At 61.0% G+C, this 25,167-nt stretch overlaps 1 protein-coding gene across 1 annotated transcript in view; it reads right to left on the minus strand.

Annotated features, from left to right (window-relative positions):
* Positions 1–347: 347 nt before the first annotated feature.
* LLGL1 (LLGL scribble cell polarity complex component 1) overlaps positions 348–25,167 on the minus strand; it is a 72,987-nt gene continuing 48,167 nt past the window's right edge. Inside the window, exons 6-23 of the mRNA XM_077827687.1 lie at positions 24,851–25,013; positions 24,153–24,288; positions 22,944–22,998; positions 20,944–21,098; positions 20,648–20,865; positions 20,262–20,329; positions 17,816–17,969; positions 15,349–15,453; positions 14,184–14,476; positions 12,427–12,580; positions 11,626–11,779; positions 10,517–10,800; positions 9,534–9,798; positions 9,044–9,158; positions 8,599–8,693; positions 7,697–7,817; positions 6,390–6,469; positions 348–3,447 (exon numbers count right to left, since the gene is read on the minus strand). Of these exons, the coding sequence (XP_077683813.1) occupies positions 6,391–6,469; positions 7,697–7,817; positions 8,599–8,693; positions 9,044–9,158; positions 9,534–9,798; positions 10,517–10,800; positions 11,626–11,779; positions 12,427–12,580; positions 14,184–14,476; positions 15,349–15,453; positions 17,816–17,969; positions 20,262–20,329; positions 20,648–20,865; positions 20,944–21,098; positions 22,944–22,998; positions 24,153–24,288; positions 24,851–25,013 (2,614 nt within the window). The 3' untranslated portion in view covers positions 348–3,447; position 6,390. The remainder of the gene's footprint in view (positions 3,448–6,389; positions 6,470–7,696; positions 7,818–8,598; positions 8,694–9,043; positions 9,159–9,533; positions 9,799–10,516; positions 10,801–11,625; positions 11,780–12,426; positions 12,581–14,183; positions 14,477–15,348; positions 15,454–17,815; positions 17,970–20,261; positions 20,330–20,647; positions 20,866–20,943; positions 21,099–22,943; positions 22,999–24,152; positions 24,289–24,850; positions 25,014–25,167) is intronic.

Here is a 25,167-nt window from a genome sequence, read left to right on the forward strand (position 1 = left end):
GGCTTGTAGGTACAGAGGGGAAGGGGAGGAGGCAGCTTCCTGCCCCAGTAGGAGGCACTGCATGTCCCGGGCTGTGCTCTGGGGGGAGGGGGGCCAGCTGCCTCCTCCGGGAGTGAATTTTGCCTGGAGAACAGGCAAAGTTTAACCTTCTCCTCTCCTAGCACCAGGTACCTTGTGCTGCCAGGCTCCGGCCCAGGCTCGGCTGCTCCCTGGGCAGATCCCAGCCTCCTGGCTGGAGTGCAGCGACCCTGGAGCACAGGGCTTCTGCCGCCCGCCCCCCCCCACCCCACCCCCACCCCCAGATCCCGCTTGTAGAGGGCGGGAAAAGGGACAGGCACAGCCAAAGCTAAGAGATATTAAATGCTTTATTTTCAATATTAAAAACCAGTATTTCGTAACTAGACAATGCTAAATTCATCTTACCAAAAAGACACAGGGGGGGGCGTTCTACTGGGGCCACTAGAACCCCACAGGGCTGGGTGAGACTGCAGGGGACCCCATGGCACATGGCGACTACATTTCTCCCCCCCTCCTGCCCCCAACCCCCTCCCCAGATCTAGTACCAAAACAGCTGTACAAAGTATCAGTTCCAGCAGCAAAGGTCGAGTGTAGAAAAATACTATTCGCACACAGAGCCGGGTGGGGTCCAGAGAGTTTGTGCCGTTCAGATTCTTCCTCTGCCCCCAGCCCAGCCAGTTCCTTCAAAGACTCAAAGTATCAGCCGCTGGCCAACCGAGCCCCCATCCCACCCCCGACACGCTGCCGAGTAACAGTGTTCGCTCTCTTGGTACCAGGCTCAGATTCAGGGACATGCACCTCCCAAAGAGCCGCAGAGAGAACCGGGGTAGGCCCAGAGCTGGTTTGGCACCAGGGGCCATGTGACAAGGCAGCCAGGTGCCATTCCCAGGCCGGCCGAGGGGAGATGGGCATTTGCTCGCACTGGTAAGAGGTGGGGCTGATGACCCATAAAGGCATGGTGAGGGGGCTGCAGGGGGATGTCCCCATCCCAGCCCTTGTAACTCCTACAACAGCTCAGGTACCAGGGCTTTCAGGCCTCCGGGAGTCAGGGCCCAACAGGCCCTTTGGCACTTTGGCAAGCAACCTGGATCAGGCACTGACGGGGTACGGCATTTGCTCTATCCCGGGCCTGCCTTGGTCTCCAGCTCCAGGCCTCCAGCCCTTGCAAGGGGGGGGGTGGAACAAGCGCGCACCCTAGACACAAGAGAGAGCTCGGCGGCTAAAGCTTGGTTCCACCAACAGCTGACCTGGCTGCGAGATTCCCCCCTCCCAGTGGGAGGAACAGAGCACAGCAGGGGATATTCCCTAGCCACGAATGGAGAGCTCAAAGCAGAGAGATGGCAGCCAACCCAGATTTTAGCCCTGGGCCTGGCTTGTTCAGTTCCGCTTCCTCCTTCCCAGCCCCGCGGGGAGAGGCTTTGCCATAACGCTCCGAAGGCTGGAGCGTTCAGGCCCAGGAGAGCCCAAGCCAGCTGGCCCCTTCGGAGCCAGAAGTCACCTTCCAATCCAGTTTAGAGACAGGAATCCCCAGCGGCCACCGTGCTTTGCTCTACACCCCTGCTCAGAGCAACTAAGGAAACTAATACTACTGGAAACGAGACCGACCCCTCAACAGCTGCTCAGGGTGAGCTCTTCAGAGCTGTCTCTGGGCCTCCCCCCGTCCCTCAATTTTAGGTTTGACCAAGTCAAAACAAACCATCTTCAACATTCACCGAGCCGCCCCCCGCCCCATCCAAAAGCCTCGTCCCACCCGTGCAGCGGCGCTGAAGGGAAAACAGGATCCTAAGGAAATGGATTAAAATAGCCCCGCTGAAACGGGCCGGTCTGCCAGGAACAAGCCTTTTGATCGACAGGCACCTGTACTTCCGCTGCCTGGGAATGAACGTCCCTGACCGGCAGCCACCTTTCAGCCCAGTGGACAGGGAAGTTTCAAACGCCACATGGGGTTAAAAGCGTAACTTGGGCCAGGGGCTGTCGGGTGGCCCCTGTTAAAAGCAGGCTGCGTGGGAAGCCACTTCAGAGGAGGCTTTGCCCCGAAGCGGCAGGAGTTGGCTGGACCCCTGCCTTATTGCAAAGCCTGGTTGAAACCAGAGGAAGGCACCCCTCTTCCAGCAGAACTCAGGCCCCGTCTCACACCGGGCTGAGGCGGTGAGCAGCCCGTAAATTCACAACTGCACGGAAATGGCCTTAGCGCAGGCCGGCAAACGTCTCAGGCCGTTTTCATCCAGAGGCGTCGGAAACCAAAGTGCGTAATCGCTGGGACCGGTTTCCAGAGGTGCCGGGCACTTGCAGCCACCGGTGAGCTCAAGAGACAGCTGCTCAGCACCGCAATGAAGGGGTGGGAAGAGTCTACAGCCCCTTGTTTTGGCATCTGCCCCTTAGGCACGCCTGCTTGAAGGCACTGGCCTTGGGTCACCCACACCTGGATCAGCATGGCAGGGTTCCATCTTGGGCGAGCCGTGCCTGGTGCTGACTGACACTGCCCCGGTCTCCTTCATTTAAAGGTGTTCCAAGGGGGACGAGGGGGGGGGACGGGGAACCCAGCTGGAGCCAGCTGTGAAGATGGAAGATGAAGGCCCCTAGAGGCAACCAGGCCCCTAAAATAAAGGCTGCTAACCCAGAGCAGGAACTTGGCTCTCCTGCCCCCCAGGAGGAGGGAAAGGTGCTAGGAAGGGAGCTGGACCCTAGCATGGCTGATTCACCTCCAGTGCCAGTGAGACGCTCTGGAGTTTATTTGGGGGGGGGCGGGGGGAGAAATGCCGTCAACACCACTGAGGAATCGATATCAATCCGGTATTGAGCAAGAGGGCCCCCTAGTGGCAGACGGGTGTTAAGGCGAGTCCAGCCAGCGCTCACAGACTTACCGCCTGCGGCAGGCCAGCCGGTTCCGAGGAAAGTCGAAGTATTGAAAAAGCTGCTCCCCCAGGCCAAGCAGTGTCCCTATCCCCCCGCCCCCCACCCCAGACCAGAGTCCTTCTGGGAGCTCAGCAGAGGAGAAGGGGAAAAAACAACCCCAACCCAGACCGTGTCCAACTCTCCCCCCAGGCGTCGGTGTGAGGCCGCGCTCCAGCAATGGGGTCCCTGGAGATGGATGCATTCCCTCCTGGTCTAGGCCAGGCGGAAGCAGTGATCTCACCCCGCAGCCCCAGGTCCGGTTTTTGCTTTGGGGGGGTGGGGGGCAAGAGCTGTAGTGTTGCAGTGCGCTGGGCCCGCTGGCGGAAGGCGGCTCGGCTCGGCGGAGAGAGAACCTTCGAAGCGGGGCGGAGCGGTGGGGGGTGGCGTCGGGCTCCAGCTTCCCGGCCGGATGTTAGAGAGGAGGCGAGTCTAAGTTACGCGGAGGGTCTCTGGGGAGAAGTGGAGCCGACAGCTTGGCTCAGTCAAGTCTTGTGTCCGTGGAATCCAGGCGCGGGAGACGAGCCGGCACGGTCCCTGCAGAGAGCACGTGCAAATCAGTACAGCACCCCAGGCGTGATACTCCAGGGCACTCCTGTCCATTACACTACTAGCCCGGGTGCAGTTGTGTGTGTGGGGGGGGGGGAGTGAGCAGGCGACAGGAGATGCCCCCCGCCCCCTCCCCCGGGTTTAGGCAGCTTTCAAGCAGTCTCACCCACCCTCCGTTTAGGATTGGGGGCGGGGGGGTCTGAGAGTTTGCTGTACTATGGGGTGGCGGCATGGAAAGGTAGAGCACCGCTGGACCACCTAGTCTCGAGCCAAGTTTAAAATCGGGCAGCATCAAGAGGCTTTTCAAACAGCGAAACAATTGCATGAAACTCAGTCTCCCCTCAAGGGTTTTTGGTTAGCTGTGGTCTGCCAGCTCTTGGTCTTTGTTCTTCCTTGAGAAGGGGAAGGGGGGAAAAGGGTTTTTGTTGGGTTTTTTTAACTGGCAAAAAGTAGGGGAAGTTCTCAAAAGAGGGCCACTTCGAACCTTGAGAAGGGAAAGGTGGCTAAAAAAAACCAAACAAACAAAAAAAACACCAAACCAAAAAGTTTCACCAGCTTAACTCATGAAGTGGCTAAGGCAGGACGCTGCCCTCTGCTGGATCCAATCAGAACTGGGTCATAAGCCCTTTACTGCTGGTCGCTAATGGAGATTCTTTCGCCCCATGGCAGCATCTCTGCTCTCGGTTCGGTTAGGTAGCAAGCAGCAGAGTGTTGAGTAACCCACCCAGCCTAGCACTTTGCCCCCCTCTAGTAGTGGCTGGGCCATGGAGGCGAGGAGCCTCCTCCAGGAATGGCTGACGGAGCTGGGTTGTTTTTAAACTCCAGCTTTAAGATTCAAGGTTCAATCCCCACTGCCGACGACCCACCCATGGGCATAGCTTTAAAGTTCTCCCAGGAACAGAACAAAGGACCGTGCTGTCCCCAGGCCTGCACGAGTGCAGTACAAGGCTCTCCAGCTGAGCCCTGCCTTGCAGGGCTCCACAGAACCAGGCCGGAGGCTGCCCCAGAGCGCACCATCCCCCTCCCTGCAGGAGCACGTGCTGCCCGTTATTAAACCTAGAAGATCCCCTGGGGGCCAGCCATTAAATTAACACACTGCCTTTAACAACGCACTGCCCAGCTGCCTTTATTAAACGAGGAAATGATGCAAGACACAATTGCAGCAGCTCCCTAAACTACATTAAGGCCCTAAATGGAGCACTGCAAACTGCCCCATGGGGGCAGCAGAGGCCCCTTGGGAGTAGGGATACCTGGAACTGGGTGCAACATCTCAGCACACTTGGGGACCTGCATTGCTCCCATTTCACAGCTGGGGAAACGGGACCGAAGTCTGGCCAGGAACAGGACCCAGGAATCCTGATTCCAAGCCCCATGCTCAATCCACTAGCCTGCAGCAGCCCCGAGGGGGCCAGTGAGCAAGTATGGGGGGAGGGGTTGACTCACGGGTGCACAGAGCAGATCAGGCGTTTCCTAACGGAAACGCTGAACGCCAGCGATCCCCAAGGGACGGGAATTCTGCCTCTCGACCCACTCTGTCACTGCAGTCATTTATCCAGGCCAGTCCTGCTGACCTGGGACCCTACAGATCCCATGCTGCAGCCCGGATACGTGGTAGGGGGTTGGGGAAGGCTGGGGGGCCCCTGCCTCATGGCAAGCACCCCTGCATCAGCGCATGGGAACAGAGCAGGATTTCAGCTTGGAGGGGCGACTGGGTGATCTGGAGCACAGGCCTCCCCAGACTGGAGCAGAGCCGCCGGCCATCTGGCCCAGCGCCCTGTCTGACAGCATCAGGCAGACGAGGGGTAACCTGCCCCCAACCCTCAGTAGAGTAGGGGAGGCTATCGCTTCCCACAGGCTGCACCAGAAGTCACCCCTTACCCGGCTAACAATTGTGGGGGGGAACAAATCCATGGCCTTTACACGGACATTAGCCGACCCCTCACCTCTACCACACTGAGGGCAGTAAGCATGACCCCCATTTTAGAGGGGGGAAACTGAGGCAGGGCAGTTTAACAACTGGCTCCAGGATACAGAAGGAATCTGAGCATGGACTGGGAAGCAGGAGTTGCAGCCCAGCCCTGTGCTCAGGCCACACCTCTAAGTATTGCGGTGTGCATGAGGCCCTCTGCTGGATGGAATCAGGAGCGCTCAACTCATGGTCATAGTCCCTATACTGACAGATTCTCCCTTAGAAGAGGTGGCTGGAGCCTCAAAGTTCTAGCCTTGCCACTGCCTTGCTGCTCCCTCAAGCAGTTTGGGGCCTGGGGGTTTTAAGGGCAGCCCCCAGCCCATCCAGAGCCCAGCACAGCCCGGCTCTGCTGGTCAGCCACTGGGGTCTGGCGCAGCCTCGCTCTGCATGGGGGCGGGGGAGGAGTCTCCCAGCTGCCAGCGCCTGGCGCAGGTTGGCAGGCAGTTGCCCGGCAGGGCAGGCCAGGCCGGGCACACAATGGAGCCATTCACCACGCTCACGGGGGCACCAGGCTGGGGACACCGACTCCGCTCCCATGTCCATCGTCTGGGTAGGAGCCTCCCTAGCTGAATGCAGACGCTGGGGCCCTGCTTCCTACAGGGGGTTCCAGCGCTGGGCAGCGCCATGTGCCCAGCTAACCGGGCCCGCACCCCAAGGAGATCCAGTATAGCTGCCTCCCAGGGGCAACCGCACAGCCTCACCCGAAGCCCAGCAGAGCCCGGCCCAGGTTCCCCGGCCACGGGTGCTGGAGGGGGACAGACAGCCAGGCTCCACAGCGAGCAGAACAAGCCAGGCGCGGGGCTCCAGCGGCCCGATGGAACAGGCACCACCAGCAGAGGCTCCCTGAGCGAGCTCTCACCAGGGCCTAGGGATTCAGGGCGCGGGAGAGCGCGGCACCAGGTTCCACTGCACCAAGCCCTGCCACGCTCGCAGAGCAAGAACCCCCTGCCTCCCCGCACACCTCATTTAATCAGGATCCCCGGAGAGTGGGCCTCCTCCTCACTCACGTTCCTCAGGTTCCTCTCCGCTTCCTCCGAGGAGCTGGAAGACAGACTCGCTGACACAGACCGTTCCGGTCCCAAGCACGGTCAGGAGCTGGCCCAGAGATGCCCCCCAGCCGCTGGGCCAGCATGGCCGAGCGAAGAGCTCCTGGGCTCCGGACACCCCCCAGCCTCCCGGACGTTAAGGGCAAGCCAAGACGATCCATTGCTCCCGCTTGGCAGGGGATGCTGGTCGAATCACCCATCTGCATGTGCCCCACCAGAGTAGGACAACGCAGGCCCGCATCCGAGGCCAAACGTGGGACGCACCAAGCGGCTTCCCCGCGAACGGAGACAGCTGGGTCTGGGGACGGAGTCCAGCTGCTTGGGAAGGTCCCCGCCCCCAGTCGCTCCCGTGGACGCCCGCTGGAGAGGCCGACTGGGCAGGATCGCTGAGCTGCCCGCAGAGATGAGCTCTCCGGGTCCTGGCTGCGCACTGAAGCCTCTCATCTTAAGGAGCGAGGCTCCCGCAGCACTGCGTGCAGACAGCGAACTAGCTCACGAGCAGGTCCAAGGCCAGCCGTGTTGTTGGCCAGGGCTGATTCCAGGCTGTGGTACGCACAGAGCGACCCTGGCTGGGGCAGGAGGCCGTCCAGCATTGCACAAGCCCAGCCCCATGGGGAGAGGGAGGGAGATGTGCACACGTGCGCTGGGACCCCCTCGACCGGCCTTATCTCACAGGCTCTCCATGCGCCTGGCCAAGGGGCTCCCAGCAGAGAGGCTGCATTGTCCGTACAGCCCGGGTTTGACCAGGGTGCAGGACCCTTATAGCTAGGGACCGGGGAGGTGGGCCCTGGGGAAGAGACCAGGGTGAAAAACCTCTGCCACCCTCAAGGCGCAGCATGGCTAGTGGTTTCACCACCTCTCCCATCCAACACTGCAGAGAGCTCTGGCCTCAGGGTGGGCAGCTCTGTGCATGCACAGCGCCCCCCGGAGGAGCGCAGGCGTCATCTCACCGGATTCCAGTCAAGCAGCTTGCGATAATCAAGTGCGCGCTTCGATCCCTCGGCACGGCCGGGCGGGGCTGCGTGCGGGGAAGGTGAACAAAGCCACTGGAGCCTGGCAGACGGGGAACTCCTCTATCTCGTAAACATCCCCCAGCCTAGATGGTGACTATGCCCAAGGAGCAACAACGGCACAGCTGATGCTGCCAGGCCCCAGAGCGGAGCCCTCCAGCCGAGAACACTCAGGCTCGTGGCACCAGTGACTTCCCAGAGCCCAAACTTACGCCAGGAAATCTTTCACTTCCTCCACAGTGATGTCCCCGGTGGTGTCCAGGGGGCTCTCTGGGCTGTTTGGCGAGTCGGTGGGCGCCAGGGAGAAGGCAGCCTGGGGTTCCTCAGGCGTCCCTGGAGGAGAACACACGCAGCACTGGGGTTGGTTCCAGGACACACCTCATGGTGCCAGCCCAGCTAGAGGGCAGGCCGGGCATCTGCACCCCAGGCCAGCAGAGCAAGGAGCTGACGGCTCCCCTGGACAACACCCCCTGCCCTCAGAGACAGCACATCTGGAGCCGTGCCAATGATGCCCGTGCCTCTTCCTTTGCCAGGAGCGTCCCGACTGCCAGCACCCATGGGACGAGCCTTCCTGCGGGACCCAAACTGTCCCAGCAGCTGTTCAGACCCGGGGCAGGGAGGTCCCCGGTCCACAAGACGGGGTGTGCTTTGGGCCAAGTGGGACGGCTCACTCTGCCAGGCTGCACTCCGGCCTCCTGGCTATCAGCAGGGCACCCAGTTGCCAGCCTGTAGGAGGGGTCCACTTTGGCAGAGGGTCTTTGGGCTGGAGATGCTGCATGCACTGGAGAGGGGAAGATATCCACCACCCAGCAACACTTCATCCCACCACAGGCCAGGGAGAGACCCCGTCCCCTTAGGCAGCTAGAGTCCACTGTCTTCCCAGGGGCTTTAGGAAGGAGAAGAGCAGCCTTGCAGCAAAAAGCACAAGGACCCTCCTCTGCCATGATCCCCACAGATCTTAGCCGAGTCCCAACCCCCCCATGCCTCGGTTTCCCCATCTGTATCACCGGGCAGCAGAGGCCTGGCCGGCTGGGAAGGCCAGCTCCGCCAGCAGTACACCAAGCCCCTCGGCGGAAGGCCAGAGCGGTTCAGAGAGTCAGAGCCGTTTCCTTACGGGTGCCGTCGCCGGGGGAGCCGTTCGCCTCAGAGCCCTGCAGCACGGGAGTCCCGTTGGCCTGCGTCAGTTTCGGTGTCCCGGTGAAACTGGGGCTGACGAGCAAGAAGAGAGCGTTATTTCTGTCACCGCCAGTTCCCAGCCTGCTGGGGGGAGGGCAGCGAAGCGGGGAGAGGGGGCACTTTGCTGCAGGGGACCGAACTGCAGACGGGCCCACAGTCAACCCCAGCTCGACAGAGGGCAGGGCCTTTGGGATCTAGGGGCAGTTAGCCAGACCGGCCAGCTGCTCAGAGACTCAGAGGGGCCATGACACCGGCAGCAGCCAGTTTGCTTCGGATCAGCGGTGCTGGGAGCCTGCTCACGCCCAGCATTCCCCACCAGCGACACCCTGCTTAAGGCAGCAGCAGCTTGCAGTTCCTGCAGCCCGGGCGGCCGGCTGGCCTACCTGAGACAGGTGGTGCCGTGGCGCCGGACGAGCTCCAGCGAGCAGAGCGGCTCTGTGATGTTCCGGGCGCTCAGGGAGAATCGCTCAAACTCGGAAGGCGAGATCAGGTAGAAGCCTGGGGAGAGGGAGCCCAGAGAGACTCAACAGCGGGTCCACTGCCCACTGGGACAGATTAACCAGGGCGGCTTACGCTCTCCTGGCGTCTCGATGTACCAGCAGGATCTCAGTGCACCAGCTCCCCCAAGAACTGCTCCCCAAAGCTGCCCCGGCTCAGCAGGGAGGAGATCAGGGCCCCACTGCACAGACGGAGAGTCCCTGCCAGCCAAGAGATGAGAGGGCAGCTCCCAGGTCCCAGCCCAGCGCTCTACCCACTGCGCAGCACCGTCTCCCACACCAGGGTAGCCTGGAGCCAAGCGAATGGAGCCGAAGGAGCCCAAGCCAGGAATCCATGTCCCGGCCACCGCCAGTCCCACCAGCGCGGCGCGCTCACCTTGCCCGTGCTTGGTGAAGACACAGGAGGCGATGCCGCTGATGTCCTCCTTGCGGATGCAGTCGTAGTGGACCTGCGGCCGCAGGCCGGGCACCGTGAAGATGTGGATGTCCCCCAGGTTGGTGAGGCACGCCAAGCCGTTCTCCGTGTAGTCCTCGCACGCCAGGCTGGTGAAGCTCACCAGCGCCACCTTCCGCACCCGGCAGCCCTCGTGGGCCGTCAGCTTGAACTTGGTCTTGGCGCTGACTTTTGGCAGCGTGAACACCTGGGTCAAGGCGGAGAGCAAGCCGGCTCGAGAGCGGAGACCCGGTCCTGCCTCCCCACCCCACTGCTACGGGGCAAGGGACCCATGTTGTGTGTGGCCACAAGCTTCATAGGGGCCCTAACCACAGGCCGGCTGAGTCTTACCGGCAAGGATCAAGGCCGGTCAGGTGGACCAGGGCGCTAGCCATCAGCAGCGGCAATGGCTGTGTGAGTATGCCATGTCCACGCCCTTCACTAGCCCACAGCCACCAGCCTAGAAGCCTAGAGAGCCCATGGCTGGCTTAAAGGGATCATTCTCCCAAGGGGGAGGCCGCTGCCCTGCTGGGTTAGGAAGTGTGTTCCCGAGAGCCAGGCCCAGCTCCAAGGGAGGTGTGGTCTGTGGAAAGGCCCGGGCCCTGGACACCCACTTCTTTTAGAGCTGAAATGCCCTGCACCAAAGCCAGGGCATTTCATTTCTGAAAAAGTCACAGCTGAGCCCTTGGCTCCTGCCACAACGTGGTTCCACCCAAGCCAGGGTTTGCAATGTCCGCCCTCCCCCCTGCCAGACACCCCTTTCCCTCGGGAATGGGAATGTCCCCGCGGAAGAAGCCAGCAGGAGGCAGCGTCTCCCGCTACCGACGCCACCCGGGTCAGAGTAACGGCGGCAAAAGGCCGCAGCTCGGCAGGGTTCCCACGGCAGACAGCGCGGGACGCAGCCCTCAGCCCCTCCCCTCTCTTACCTTGAACTGCTCCTCCGAGGCGATGAGCACAGAATGGCTGCCCTGCATGTCAGGGGCTTTGGCCAGGTCCCGGGACACCTCGTAGGGCTCCGGGAGAGGGTTCCCCCGCCCGTCCAGGACTGCGATCGACACCACTGGCGCCCTGTGCATCAGCTGGATCTCCTTGCCCAGCACCGCTTCCACCGAGCGCTCCGAGAACTTCTCCTGGGACGGGACCTCCAGGGCGTAAGCGAACACGGAGCCAGAGTTGGTCCCAGCCCACATGGTGGGCCCGTGGTGTGCGGCTGAGGAGCAGGGGGAAAGCAGCAGCATTAGCAGGGCTGCGCAGAGGTGCTGGGGGGCCTGGGCCCCCCCAAAAGCCAGACCACTGAGGGGTGGCCCCAGGGCAAGGAAGTATTGGAGACACCTCACCCCACAGCAGTGTTTTCTATCCCACGAGGCTGGGCCTGGCTCCCCATTCCGGACATTGCAACCGGGCACACGGGGCCACAGTGCCACTCAGCTTTGTACCGGGCCGTTCTGTTTGGGGGCCCTCGCAAATGGGGGACTCCGGAGCAAACTGCCTCCCCCCAGGCAGCCCTGAGTATTAGCACATCATCAACCCACACCAGAGCCCCAGAAGCAACCCGGATCAAGCCGTGCTTTCTGAGCTCAGGGTCTTTAGCCCTGGCCAGTCTACCAACCAAAGGAAGAACTGCACAAGGCAGTGCTACCTGGGGAACTCTCTGCCACATGGTTTTACTGAAGTAAGCAGGGTTTAAAGATTAGACCTTTCTATGGAGTAGGAACTCTCTCTCTGCAATGCTACTAGACAGCATAGCTAGAAACGATATTAATCCTCATGTCTCAGGGTGTAAGGTGAGAACCAGACAAGGTTAGGAAGAAACTACCCCTGCTTCTCAGTACAGTGCTGCACCAGCTGGGGATCAGGGGTGTTGAACGCCTGCTTCTTGGGCATCTTGTATTCAGGGCTGGTGGAGACAGGGGGGTCCAGCCAGAGGAGCTGTAGGTCTAGCTCAGCATGGCAGGGCTTGTGCCAACAGGCCTCACAGGACTCCCTTCCTGGCTGCCCGGTTGTATTCCCACTCAGAGCTGCGGCCAGGCCTTACCGTCTCGGAGGAAGGTATCAGCGAAGTACAAGCAGCGTACCACCCCCGAGAGCGAGTCGTCGGCCGACCGGGGCTCGATCCGCCTCTGCACGGGGGTCATCTCCACGTCGGTGGGGCCGGCCTGCTCGGCCAGCTGGGCATTGGCTTCCTGCACCTGGGGGAGGAGACACCAGTTCTGTGAACAGCCTGGATTCCAGAAGTCAACTTCCTCCCTCCGTCAGCTAGGGAGCAGCCCCGCAGGACAGCCCCTCCTGGGGTCCCTGAGGGAGAGCAGGGGACCCTCCGGGTTCTGGGAATTAGTGCTAAGCTATGAGGCAGGGCAGGATAGTCAGGGCACTAGTCAGAGACGTGGAAGGTTCAATTCTCTCCTCTGCCACAGACTTCCTGTGGAAACTCGGGCAGGTCACTTAGCCGCTCCGGGTCTCAGTTTCCCTTTGCCCAGAAGACGTGCGTCAAAGAAAAGCATGAGCAGGGACTCTGCTTGGTTTATACATTAGAAACTCAGGCCCCACCAGCCCTGGGGGACGCTACTGAGTGGAGGCGGCAAGGAAGCAGCTGCCAGGGACAGGGAAGGGGCAGTTTTATTTTTAAACGGTCTGACGAACACCCTGCTCCGTTCACATCTCACCCCAGTGCTTCTTCGAATGCACTCGGGGCAAAGGACGTCTGTGTCAAAGAGCCAACCCGCCGCCCCGGCAGTTCAGGTACGAGAGGTCACCGCCCCCTTCCCGGGGACGCCCCCACCCCAGGGGGCAGGCGCAGGATGGGACAGTCCCCCACCGTGCCCCGCCCTGCGGTTACCTTGCTGGAGGAGCTGTTGGCAACGACTCTCTTCTTGCCGGAGACTCTGCTTTTGCGGATCCTGCGGAAGGACTGGCGCAGGGACTTCTTCAGAGACTTCACTCGGGAGAGGGGCCCCTCCATGGCCAGGGAGTCGTTGGGGTGGAGCGTGCACCTGCGGGGGCACCGACAGCTGCTCAGCGCCAGCCAGGGCCTCGCCGCGGTCTGGGGTGCAGGAGTGGGGAGCCCCGAGGACTGGCCATGTTCACAGAGGGGAGACTTGTTCCCGGCCTTCTCCCCAACCGTGCCAATGCCTAGCTCTGCCCTGGCGGCTCGGCAGGGCCTGCCATGTAGACCCCCCGCGAATGTCACTTGGAACGGGCAGTTATCAGGTAACCCACAAACATGGGGAACTGGGACTAGAACCCTCCCGCCTCAGCTTCTCCGAGGCCTCCTCAGTAAGGCCCCTCTGTGGGCTGTGCCCACCCGAGGGCACCTCTCAGCCACCCCACAACAGTAGGATCGGGCGTCCCCAGGCTAGCCCCTTTCATCCCAGAGCACTCAGTGACGTGGCTGTAGGGGGCTCAGCCCCGAGCAGCCTGGCAAGCGGATGCACCCTGGGTCCGGCTGGGACCCCGTGTCTAGAACACGCTCCACAAGCGTTCGAGCCAGTCAGGACCCCCAGGCGCTCCCTGGTCAGCACCTCCTGCCCCCCTGTCAAGGAACTGCTCCATCGAGGGACCCTCTTCCTGGCCACGCTCCCACAACGGGGCACTGCCCCCCGGCTGCAGCAGGAGAAGGAACAGCCCTCCCAGTGCCATCTGGAGAGGTTCCCGACACAAGGACGGAGCAGAGGCCGCCGGGCGGGGGGGAGATGGACAGCTCTGCCCTGGGGAGTGACAACGGGGGGCGTGGGCCCTGCCGCAGAGTCACCCCTCCCCCCCAAGCAAGCCCAGACAGCCACACCCGCTCTGCGGGAGGCAGGAGAGCGGCAGCAGAGGGGGGTGAAACCCCCAGGGCACCTGCTGGTCTGTTCCAAGCCTGGTCAGCACAGTAACGGGGTCGGGAGATCCCTCAGCCACAGCCTCTGCTCGGCCTAGAGTCAGGATACCTGGGCTCCCCCACTGGCAAGCAGGGACACTGCTGGCCTACCCAACCCCCCTTCGTTCCACTGCAGCGGTAAGGAGCCCAGAATAGCTCCGACGGCAGGAGATCAGTACGAGCTGAGCACTGGACGACTGCTGGGGACCACCGGCGGCACGTGGACAAGCCAGCCGGAGGCTGCAGCATTGCACGGGACCGTCCGCTGGCAAGCTGCAGCACCCGCTTCGCTGAGCCGAGTCCCCTAGGACTTAGATGTGCATGGGAAAGGGACCAGCCTCACAAGGTTTAAACCTCCCTCCGCCCCACTCACGGGTCAACATGCCCCCCGCCAGCTCGTATCTCAGCTTCTCCCAGTACAGCAACGGGCTGTGGCCACTACCCCCAGTCAAAGGCTAAAAGGTTCCCAGGGAGAATCCTTGGCCCTGTTCCTTGCAGCGGGGAGTAGAGGGCTGCTGTAGGACAGGACGGTGCCCCTCCCTGAGCACAGGGGAGAAAGGAGCCGAATCTCCCTCGAGCCCGGCCCTGCCCGTCTGCCATGGGAAGGAGCAACAGGGTTTGTCGTGTTTGTTCGCCACGCAGCTCGGTATCCCAGTGCCAGGACCGAGCTGGACGTGACGTGCTCCATGGCTGGAGCCCGTCCCCTGGGGAGGGTCCCCCGGGGAGGGTCCCCCTACCTGGCCAGCACCGGGTTGCGTCGGTAATAGTCGAAGAGCCCGAAGCCGTGGCTGGTGCCAAAGGCCACCAGGTTCCACTCGGCATGCAGGGTCACGGCGGTGACGGCAGCCGGCGGCATGCACTGCACCAGCATGCTGGGCTGGAAGCCTGGGCTGAAGGTCAGGGAGCCGTTCTTGGGGGTGAGTCGGTCATGCCCCTTCCAGGTGAAGCCCTCCCGGTCCTGCAGCAGGTCCACCGTGGCCACGTTGATCATGTGATTCGACTTCTCGTCGCTCAGCTCCATGACGAGCACCTGGCAAGAGGCAGACGTGGCACTGAGGGCCAGTTCCACCAAGGCATCTCCCCGCTACCGGCATCTCTCTCTCAGGGGAGAGCTCCTGGCCTCCAGCTGGGAGCCTGGTGCCCGTGACAGCAAGGCACCAGCAGCCCCGGGTCTGGTAGACAAGGGCAGGCCCGAGGCTCTTCCGAAGCACCCCTCAACTGCAGCACCCGCCCTTATCCCAAAGCCAACGCCCGCCCCGGCGCCAATGCTCAGTGCCCCTGCCCTCCCTACCCCGTCCTGCCAAAGCGAGCTAGGGGTAGAGGATCAAGCAATGGAGTCTTAAGTGGCAGCTAGGCCAGGGAAACCTCTCCTCTAGGAAGCGACTGGTACATTCCTGCCAGCGGGGCTGGCTGGCCAGTGGGGCACAGCACGACAGCTGGTCCCTAACAAAGGAGTTTATCCCTGCTCAGATGGACCCCTGCAGCTGGATGGCTCCCCAGAAGCAGGAGACAGAGCAGACACTCCACAGCTGATAGGAAACGTACGAAGCTTCCCCTGCCAAGTCAAACCCACCCCCAGCAAGTCTGCCAAGCCCTGGGGAGATGCCACCAGCCAGGGGGTGCTGCCCTTCACCCTACAGGCCAGGTCACTGGGACAGCTGAGACACATGCCCTGGCATCGGCTCTCTAGTCCTGGGAGAACCGCTTTTAAGAGGCAGAGCACCTACAGCCAAGCAAGAGCATGGCCTGAGAATCCCACCCTCCCCACCAAATACTTGGGCTCTGCCCCTGGCCCCCGCACTCCCTTCCCCCTCCCCAAACTTTGCCCCTAAGCAAAGCCCAGCAACAGTACAGGGCTGACTGGCTGTTCCCCCAGAGCGTCGCCCCGCACAGCCGCCCTACCTGCCCCGCAGTCCCAGCCACCACCATCCGGGCCGTGTATTTACACAGTGCAATCTTCTGGATGCCCAGCCGCGGGTCGTCGCTGTACGGATCAAAGCAGCCAACCTGGACGATGGGAAGAGGGGGTCAGGGGCGCGAGAGGGCAGGACACCGCTTTCATCCAGGGCTCCGGCAAGCCATTGCACACACCGACTCCTCCCAGTGCAGGCACCCCCCCTCAACCCCCTCCCTTCAATGGTCTCAGATCCTATCTTAACCCCCTGCCAGGACCGGCCCTCACCAGGGGCCCCGATCTGTGACACTGGGCTGGATTATTAGACAGCTCCCTTCTATTTGCATTAGAGACGGGCCTGGACAGACACCCCAGGACTGATGCTCTCGTCGACAGGAGCAGATCTGATACAGACACGGCTGACAGGCCAGCGATTCTAGTCCTTCACGAGATGGCCAAGAGCCAGCAGGGTTCCTCCAGCAACTAAACTTAAACCCACCGCACTCGCATGAGAGCCCTGCCCCAGCAACCCAGCCAAGGGTGCCCAAGAACTAGTGAGATGCCCAGCGCTGCCCCAGACACAGGCAAGAAGCTGCGTGCACCATATCAGAGGTGGGATGGGAAAGACTGATTCCTTCACACCTTTATCATAAGCACCTTCACGCTGGGGTGAGGGGGTGTGGGGAGCAGGCAAGCCCAGCTTTCACCATCAGCCTTGCCTCCTGACCACACTGGAGACATGGCCAGTGTCAGGCCATGCTGCAACTGCATTACGGGACAATGGGAGGTTCGTTACTAGCTGGTACCAGATGACCCCTTTCCAGCCCTGCCTACGGGGCCTGGGGGATCCATGCCTATGTGACTTGTGCGTGCTCTTCTCCAGGATGCTGACAGCAGGGGCTGCCCTCAGACTACTCTGGCCCCCTCCCCCAGAATCAGCACACACACAGGGGTATTGAGGGGACCCCAGGCGGTGCGGTCCTGCCGTAGCGCACAGATGCTGAGTCAGATGCAGACAGCAGAGCTGCAGTGGTTGGAGATTCCCCCGGGAATTCCCCTTGGAAACATCTCTCTATTCTGGTCCCTCGTACCCAGAGAGCGAGCCTGGTACCAATGCGGCCAAGTGCAGCTCCAGCCAGAACGGTCTCTACCCCAGCAAGGGCTCCCAGCAGAGGAGCAGGGAAGGAACATAGAATAGGGATCACCAGGCGGAGGAGATCCTTGGATGCCAGGGTTTCTAGCCAGCAGCAAAGATACATCCTGTTTGTCTAATGCCCATAAACACCTGGCGATGATCAAGCAACAGGACAACGCTGCCACTGCTGTAGGTCTAGAGAACTTAACCTTCCCTGGACATCCGCAGGACCGTCACTCGACAAACGGCTGGGAGGAGCTCACAGCCACCCATTCCCACGGGGCTTGGAGCATGACCAGCACAGATCTCCTGCAGGGACAGGGCTCGAATCTCATTCCTTCGGGGATCAGGGGGCCAGGCTGCACTCACTGAACTGCAGAGGGACTCCCGTGAATCAGCGTCACTCCAGATTTACACCAGTGTAAAAGCACAGCGGGCAGCATGGCTGGGCTCAGGGGCCGGGGCACGAGGAGACTGGGCCTTATACCAGGGCATGCACCTGCCTTTGAGCAGGGGAATGGTTATGACGGAGAGTGCCCCTTTAGAGCCCAGCTGGCCAACCGTGGGGCACTGAGTCGGCCAACCGTGGGGCACCGAGTTGGCCAATCAACGCCATCCTCAGCTGCTTCCCTGGTCCTCCCCAGGAAATTTTCAAGGCCAGGGGCTCTTGCCATGCAGACTCTGGGCTGCCATTCGTACCTCTGGGACCAAAGGGGTTTGCAGAAGAGCATCTGCCCCAAATCCCAGAGGCATCCTCATTCCTGCCTGTGCCCACGGGGCTGGAAGTAGGAGGCGGCACTTGGCAGCAGCACTGGCCTGGCCCACGTGGGGAGAGTCCGTCTGAGCCAGCCTGACCCTGCCCACACTCGTGGCATTTCCACAGCTGGCAAGAGGAGCCCTGGCAATTGAAGGCACAGAGCAGGTCCCGCCCGGACAGCAGCAGGGCATGCTCCCCACACAGCCTGTTCCGCCCTGCTCAGAAGGCGAGAGCAGTTTATGGCCCATGGCCTGGCCTCTCTCCAGAGGCAGCAGAAGGGTCCCCTGGGGTGGGAGGTGGTCTGCGATGGCAGATGTGCAGAGCGAGTCTGGCTCTCTGGGCTCCCCATCAGATGGCAGCATCTTGTCACCCACTATGGCCCTGGGCTGCATCGAGCCACCCTGGCATGGGGGAGATTCTCCAATCCACGGGCCTCCCTCCCGGGAATCCTCAGCCAGCTGGGCCCGGGCTGTGACATGGCAGAACAGGGACACTCCTGGAGAGGCCCAATGGCTCCTGTGAAGGGGCCCCACACGGAGTTGCCAGGACTGCCCCGGGGATGGGCAGGGACCAAGGGTGGTACCTTGCGGAAGGGAGGCCACTCCTCCTCGCTGGCCTGGTTGAGGCTGTCGTTGTGCTCACAGTCGGTCTGGAAGATGTTGGCCGTGCCCAGTTTGTACAGCGGCCGGAGGGACACTCCCGAGGCGTCCCAGAAGCGGACCGTGCCGTCCTCGTGCCTGGGGAGGGGGGAGGGGGAGACGTGCCGCTCAGTGCAGAGAAGCTGGGAGAGCTGTCTGTCCCTTGCCCGGGGTCCTGACTCCCCACATACGACCAGCTAAGCTGCTCCATCCAGGCCAGCCCCTAGCCTTACAGGCTGCCACAATGCCCTGGCCTGCCCACTTCTGCAAGGGAGAGGTGTAAGAGAGGAACAGACTCTCCATCGCATCTGTTAGCACGGAACTAGTTTTGACTCCCGCCCAGTGGCTCTCCTGCTCCCCACAGGCATCAGGGCTGATCTCCGCCTGCTCCGATTTCAGTCCCTCCTCCCTACCCCAGCCCAGAAGCTTAGGGAGCAGGCGGGAACGAGCTCAGGAGACCAGCATTCACGCCCAGCTGGCTCAGGAGGGTGGCGAAGTGAGGCAAAGATCTCCTTGGTCCACAGCACATCTGGATTCTGGACTCGGTCCTTGGGCCACAGACCAGGCGATCTGCCACTGCGGCAATGCCCTCAGGACGGAGCCGTCGCAGAGCTGGATGGCTCCGGCAGGCCGGGGTCAGGAGGGAGGGACGTGGCTGCACAGCCGGCCCCACACTCAGCTTGGCTTAAGCCAGCCGCACCTCAGTAGCGCTAGACCTTCCCACGATTGTTAAGGGAAGCAGTTCCTCAGCAACAACTAGCCAAGCTGACATTTCCCTGCCGACGTCAGGGCTAGAAGCCACCCAACAATCACTCCGTGGCTTCGCGGCGGCTCGAGGTGGGCAACTGACAAGCCATAACCACAGGCCGCTAAGCCCTCGGAACAGCAAGGGGTGTTCTGCGGTCGGCTGTCCAGAGCACAGCTTCCGGCTGCTTCCGGCTCCCCGTCCAGGCGTTCTGTGCAACGGCCCAGCACAGCGATGGGAGCCAGCTCCCGAGGCAGGCCGGGAGCACATCAGCCACCACTACCCAGACGTGGCTCATCTGTAACGTATCAGCCCCTCCGACGCCCCATCCCCAGCCTGCCCCATCTAGCAGCGGGCGGAGCTGAGAGGGCAAGAGCAGATACGGCCAAATCTGCCCTTGCCAACTCCGCTCCAGGCCGGGCTCCCGGTCAGCAGGCCAGCGAGCCACCCAGGAGTCCCGAGGTGGGCGTGCGTCTCAGAGGGACAGCAGGCTCCATGCCCAGGATGACCACGTTAGTCTCAAATTTTCCTTCGCCCCCACCTCCCCTGCTCCAGCCTCAACATCTGCAGCCGCTAACAAGCCCTGGCTGCATGTTCGGAGGAGCCGGTGCAGCGCTCAGCCAACGATGCATTTGGCAACACGTCGCCAACTTGGAGCCAGGATAAAACCAACACCAAGAGTGAGGAGAAGGAAAAATAAACAGAGTGACGCATCCTTGCCAGGCTCAACAGGGAGGACTGTTAGCTAGGCCACCCAACAACTGAGGAGGGGTTTCCCCCACCTCTCCCCTGGCATCCGTCCACACTCACACCTCTCGCCCGGCCTCCTGGCTTACATACCCCACTCTGCAATTCAGCAGCATCGAACCTAGGTCTCCCAGCCCCCTGCTCTAGCCACTACACAGTGCTACCCTTCTGCAGCGGCAGAGAACGTCCTTCAGGACCGACTTTGGCCATGACTTTCAGTCAGCCAGGGAGAGGTCTGCTCTTGGGGTCTCTGTTCAGCCAGACCTGAGCCCGGAAGAGGCCCAACCCACCACCCCTGAGATGTGGCTCTCTACGCTGGAGGAGGGCTGGCAGAATCCCTCGCTGGCTGCCTCTAGGGCACAACGCAAGCCCCAGCCATTTGAAGGCCCTGCCCCAGTCCCTTTGCTGCCCCTACTGGGCAGTCTGTGGGAGGGGTGGCTGCTAGACAGCCATGGGGCCAGCACCTGCCAGACAGCTGGATTCAGGTTGGGTAGTTCTGGGTTTCCCTGCTTTGTGCCAGTGTATTTATACCTCACGCCCGTCTTCACGAACATCCACACTGCAATTAAAACTCCCCCGCTGGCCCGTGCCAGCTGACTTGGGCTAAGGGGCGGTTTCATTGCCATGTAGACGTTCGGGCTAGGGCTGGAGCCCAGGCTTTAGGACCCTGCTGGGTGGGGGGGGGGGGGCGGGTGTTGTTAAACTGCCCCTTGGCCCGAACCAGGTGGCATGGGCCAGCCATGGGTTTTTAATCCCAGTGGAGACGTACCCTTCGATACCCCCACACGCTGCTCCCTGGGACACCTGCCAGGGACCAAGACCCAGTGAAAACCCCAGCACTGGCCAGCTCTCTGGGAAAGATTAGCCATTCAAACGGCTGGTGGCCGAGCGGTACTTACCCCGTGAGAAGAAGGCCCCTCTGAGTGGGTTCTTGGGCTAAATTTTTCCCTCCGCTGATCGGCCAGTTCTAGAAGACAGATCCCACCCACGCAGGGCGGGGGACGTTAAGCAACAGCCCGTTCCACAGGCCCACTGGGGCTCTCACCCACGCGCACCCCTCCCGCCCTGCTGCTGGCATCCAAGCCAAATCGAGGTGGGTTTGCACAGCCCAACGGGACGCTGCTCGAGGAGCCAGGAGATCCGCGTGACAGCTCCCCACAGAGGCTCCCAGTGTCCTCAGCCAAGTCAGGCTCATTGCGCCAGTCGCTGTAAGGACCCCACCCACCTTCTGGCAAGACCCAGTTACAGCTCAGTGGCTTTTCTCCAGCAGGGGGCGTTCCCCTACCCCAGAAGAATGCCGGGGGCCCTGCTGCTCTCCAGCGCCGATGATTCGCTCCCACAGCTTCAGGGGGACGTTGGAGATGTGATAGGCACAGGTGATGGCGGAGGAATGGAGGGGCGCCAGGTAGGGGGCAGGAACCGTAGGCCAGCCGGGCGTCTGCAGGTCGAGGACCACCAGCTCCTCCTCCACCAGGACCACCAGGGCACTCGGGTTATCGAACTCTAGAAGGCAGAGCAGCGAGATATCAGGCTGGGGAAGGAGACCGAGACGCGCTCGGTTCCGAAGAGCGGGCCGCCTACCCTCCTCTGGCTCCGTGTGGTGCACGGTGAAGAAGTCGATCACGCGCGAAGTGAAGTCCAGGGTGACCAGGCTCTGGCCCTGCAGGATGCTGACGCAGTGCCGGTCCCCGTAGCTGGCCCGGGGCATGCCTCCGCTGAAGATGGTGAAGTGATTTCTGCAGGCAGGGGAGAAGTAGCTGGCTATTGGCATGTTTGCTGCTAGGATTTCCCCCCACCCCACCCCACGGGCTGGGGCTGGAGACCTCACCGGCCCCTACGGGAATTCGGTGCCCCACAGAAACGCAATGGGAGTGGGGTGCCCAATCCCTTCAGGAAATCCCCAGCCAGACCCACCTCTGAGGGCAATAAGCCAAGGCTCTATGGGCCTGGTAGGACACCAGGTAGCAGGGCACTTTGGCCAGCCCCAGGACACCAACACACTCCGTTCTCCCGACGGGGCGTGTGATGCCCGAACATTAGCTGCCTGCACGGTGCAAAGGGCGTCACCTCCAGGGAGAGTTCTGCTCGAAGGTGCTTGTGGATGGCATTTTGAATGCGGAGCTGCGCCCGGGAGGGCCTGGGTCAGGCACGCTCTGTTCCATTCAGAGGAAGGAGAGCACGCCAGGTTGGGGCACTAACCTAGGCACGGGGAGAGCCGGGTTTGACCCCTGCTCTACCCCAGGCTTCCTGTGTCATCTTGGGCAAGTCACTTGGTCTCTGGGACTCGGTTGCCTAGCTGTAGAATGGGGACATCAGCCCTACCTCCCAGGAGCGAGGAGGAGCCCACATGAAAAAGAGCGTGAGGCCCTCAGACATTATAGCAATGCGGCCACGAGCAGAGTGGTTGCATAAAGCTAACATGCCCCCACGCCCCAAGAATGAAGCCAGTTACCCCGAGCCCAGAGCCATTCCTCACACGAGCTTCCTGCCGGGGAAGGGACCATTCATGCTATTCCCCCGTCCCCGCTCTGCAGAGCAGCTTGGCCAGTTCTGCTGAGATGTCCTACATGCCCCCCACCACCCCACACAGGCTGGGGGGGAGCTAGATGAACACAGCAGATGCAGGACACGGGCAGTGCTGCCCAGTGGAGCCCAGCCTGCCCCGAGGAAGAAGCAGATCACAGCAAGGCTGGTCGAATGGACGTTTCTCCAGAGCAAGGGAACGCCTGGATTAACGGAGACGTGACGAACGGAGCAACGACGCTCACTCTGGGTCTGCAGGCCCTCCCCCGCCGACTCAGAAGGCTGAGACGCTGGCATTGTACATGCCATGGCTCCTTGGGCTGGATGTACGGCTTACATGGATTTGGGGTCAAGACAGGTCAGGAGCCAGACTTCCCTGCGTTGGAGTCCAGGGTTTTCGATTCAACCCCTCTACAAAACTTCAGACCCAGATTTGGATCCCGGAGCTCCAGCTTGCTTGGATCCGGGCTTTGGTTTAGGGCCCCCCTAGCTCCACCTTTCCAACCTTCCCCCTACTTGGGTCCTAACTCTCATCACAGCCAAGCAGCATGTCCCCTGCCCAGCATATCACCTGACTGCAGGTGAACGACTCCAGTAGCTTCCCCAGGGCCATGTGCTCTACAAACTGGCCACTAACTTCAGCTCCTGAGCAGCAAGTAGGTGGACCGAGCCCCCCTTCCTACTTTTAGGGGCTACCCCACTTCTGTCTTATTCAAGGGCACCGGGGGCTACCGTTTAGCTAGTCCACAAGTTTACTTGTCAGCACTGAAAATGTGATTTGCCAGGTAGTGTCAGTTGTATTTAAGAATGTTTAAAACAGGAACTTGGGTGCCTGTCCTGAAAATAAAGTCTCCGGCTTCTATTAAGGGGCCCTCTAGTTAGTCCGCCCCCCATACCCCTCATTAATTCGAGCACTCCACCGCAGCCTGGTGGGACAGTCCCCCGCGGACACAGCCCTTTGCCACAGGGGCTGTGGCAGAGATAAGCACCCAGCTCAGAACCAAGGTCAGACCTCTGGGGAGGTGGCAAACATTCGCCGGCGCCGGCAGGGGACATACCCAGATTCACAGGTCCTCCACAGGATTTTGTTGATGGCTTTACAGGGAAACGGACCTGGAATGAAGGAGGAGTCACCACATTAAAGCCATCCTCCCTGCTCAACACCAGCTCCTAGGAGGGGTCGCTGTCTTAGCCCCTGTAAATCAACCCACTCCCATTTATATCCCAGCAGCTCCCCCAGCAGGCTTGAGTACATTTTCTCTCCTGTCCACCTCAGCTGGAGCCTGGTTGAAGCTCCCAGATATTCCTTTCAGTATCAGGATAGATGCTCAGCGCAGCACTCTGTGCTGACATACACAGCATCTGGTTTCCCCTCCATTAGAGCAGCCTTCACAGCCCGACTTGGGCAAAGGACACAACCGTCATGAGCCGCTCTGGGCTCGTCTTTAACGTAGCTTTCAATCGAAAGTTACCAGAGATTACTGAGCAGCACTTTCAGCAGCCTCTACGTAACCCTTCCCTAGCCTGCTAGAGTCCGCAGGGGATACAAACTCAGGCCTCCCTCCCCACCTGCATGCCACGCAGATGGGGTAGGGTTCTGCCCACAGAAGGAGCTTCTGGGGAAACGCCCCGGGGTTGGTGATGCAGGCTTGCTCCATCCATCCAGGTAACAGGACAGTGGCCACCTCCCGAAGGAAGCTGGAGAGCCAAGTCATCCTAAGTTAGAGGGATCACTATCCGGCCACAGTATGCGACTCCATCTCGCACCACGTAGGAGGCTAAACCTACTGCTTCATGTTCCCATCTCCAAGGGCCCAGAGGGGAGCCTCCATTGCCCTCTGTAGGGGGGCTGTTTTGGGGAACTCAACGCTGCTGGGATCCTCAAGATGTAGCTATAAGATCCACGGACACGTCAGAGCCCAAGTTAAAGCAGGGAGCCCTAGCAACTCAGACATTTGCTGGCAAGCCAGGTCTGCAGGCAGTTGTACGACACTTGCAGTAACCCTCTCCCAAGCCCTAGGCCATCAGTGGTCAGTTTCACAGAGCATCCTGTCGAGAACAGCACGACTGACCACGTGAGTTAACAGCTCAGTCAAGAGGCTCCTTGTGGCACCATATCTACCTCCCCTCCAACAAGGTATCAGGAGCAAGCGTGAAGTCAGAAGTGGTGAAATGACAAACTCTATTAGAAGGTAAAACTGCCCTTGGGCCCACTGCAAGAAGGCAAAGGAACAAGGCGGGTGGGTCCCGAGGCAAAGCAAACTCACCGTAGGGGATAGTTGACATGAGTGGCTGCAGAGTCTTATGGCAACTACTGTTGATGGACCACACCATGTAGCCTCCATCACTGTGCGAACTCACCACCGTCCTGCCGCCCCGCTCCCAGCCAAGGCTCTCCAGCTGCTGCAAGGAACAGATGTGGCCAATAAACCCAAGGTGGAGAGAGACACGGGGCTACAGGAGGCAGCTGTGCCATCTCATCCCCTCTATGCATACGCAGCCTGGGCAGAATCTGGTTTTGCCAAAGGGACATGGGGAGCAAGGCACAACACTTCAGAACGGAGATGGAAGATCAGGTCAGTAATGGAGGTTTGGGGACCACTGCAATATTCCAGCTGTAAGTTAGAAGAGTTAAGTCAAACGCATTGAGTTCAGTTTGGCCACAGGTTGATGCCTGCGAGTCCTCCTGTCTCCCTGAGGAGGGAGCCTGGTTGCAAGTGTGATGGACTCTGCAAGCGTAGCCTCATTGAAGAGGCCAGCAGCCTTCTTCCAACTCCGGGCCACCAGCTTCCAGCAGGTGAGTCACCAGGTATGGCAGAGCGCGGGAAGATGGCTTAGAGGGAAGCCACAGAAACTCATCAAGCGCAGATGGCTTGGCCAAAGCTCCCGTGTTCGTGCATAAGCGGGACGCTCACGGGACAGCACACGGTGTTCTCGGCTCTCCATGAAACCCCATTCAAGGTACCTGATTGCCCAGGAAGAGGTGGTGGACATTTCTGGTGCTCTGGTCCCAAATGATCATCAGCCCCCTGCTATAGCCAATCAGGATCTTGGAGGAGTCTTGAGGGTGTTCCTGCAGAGACTCCACTGGGCCAAGAGCCTTCCCGCAGCGGTAGTCGTCTGGCACGCTAGCATGGAAGCAAAGGGGTGGGGGAACACCAGGCTGGTTAACAGCCATGCAGCCAAGTACCTTGTTTTCTCCTCTCTAATCCCTCCCCAGCGATGCGGGAGAGACCGTGCAGTTCAGCTGTTCTGTAATGGGGAGGAAGAAGATGGTCCTCT

Source organism: Eretmochelys imbricata, chromosome 10 (assembly GCF_965152235.1).
Source record: "Eretmochelys imbricata isolate rEreImb1 chromosome 10, rEreImb1.hap1, whole genome shotgun sequence".
Lineage (NCBI taxonomy): Eukaryota > Metazoa > Chordata > Testudines > Cheloniidae > Eretmochelys > Eretmochelys imbricata.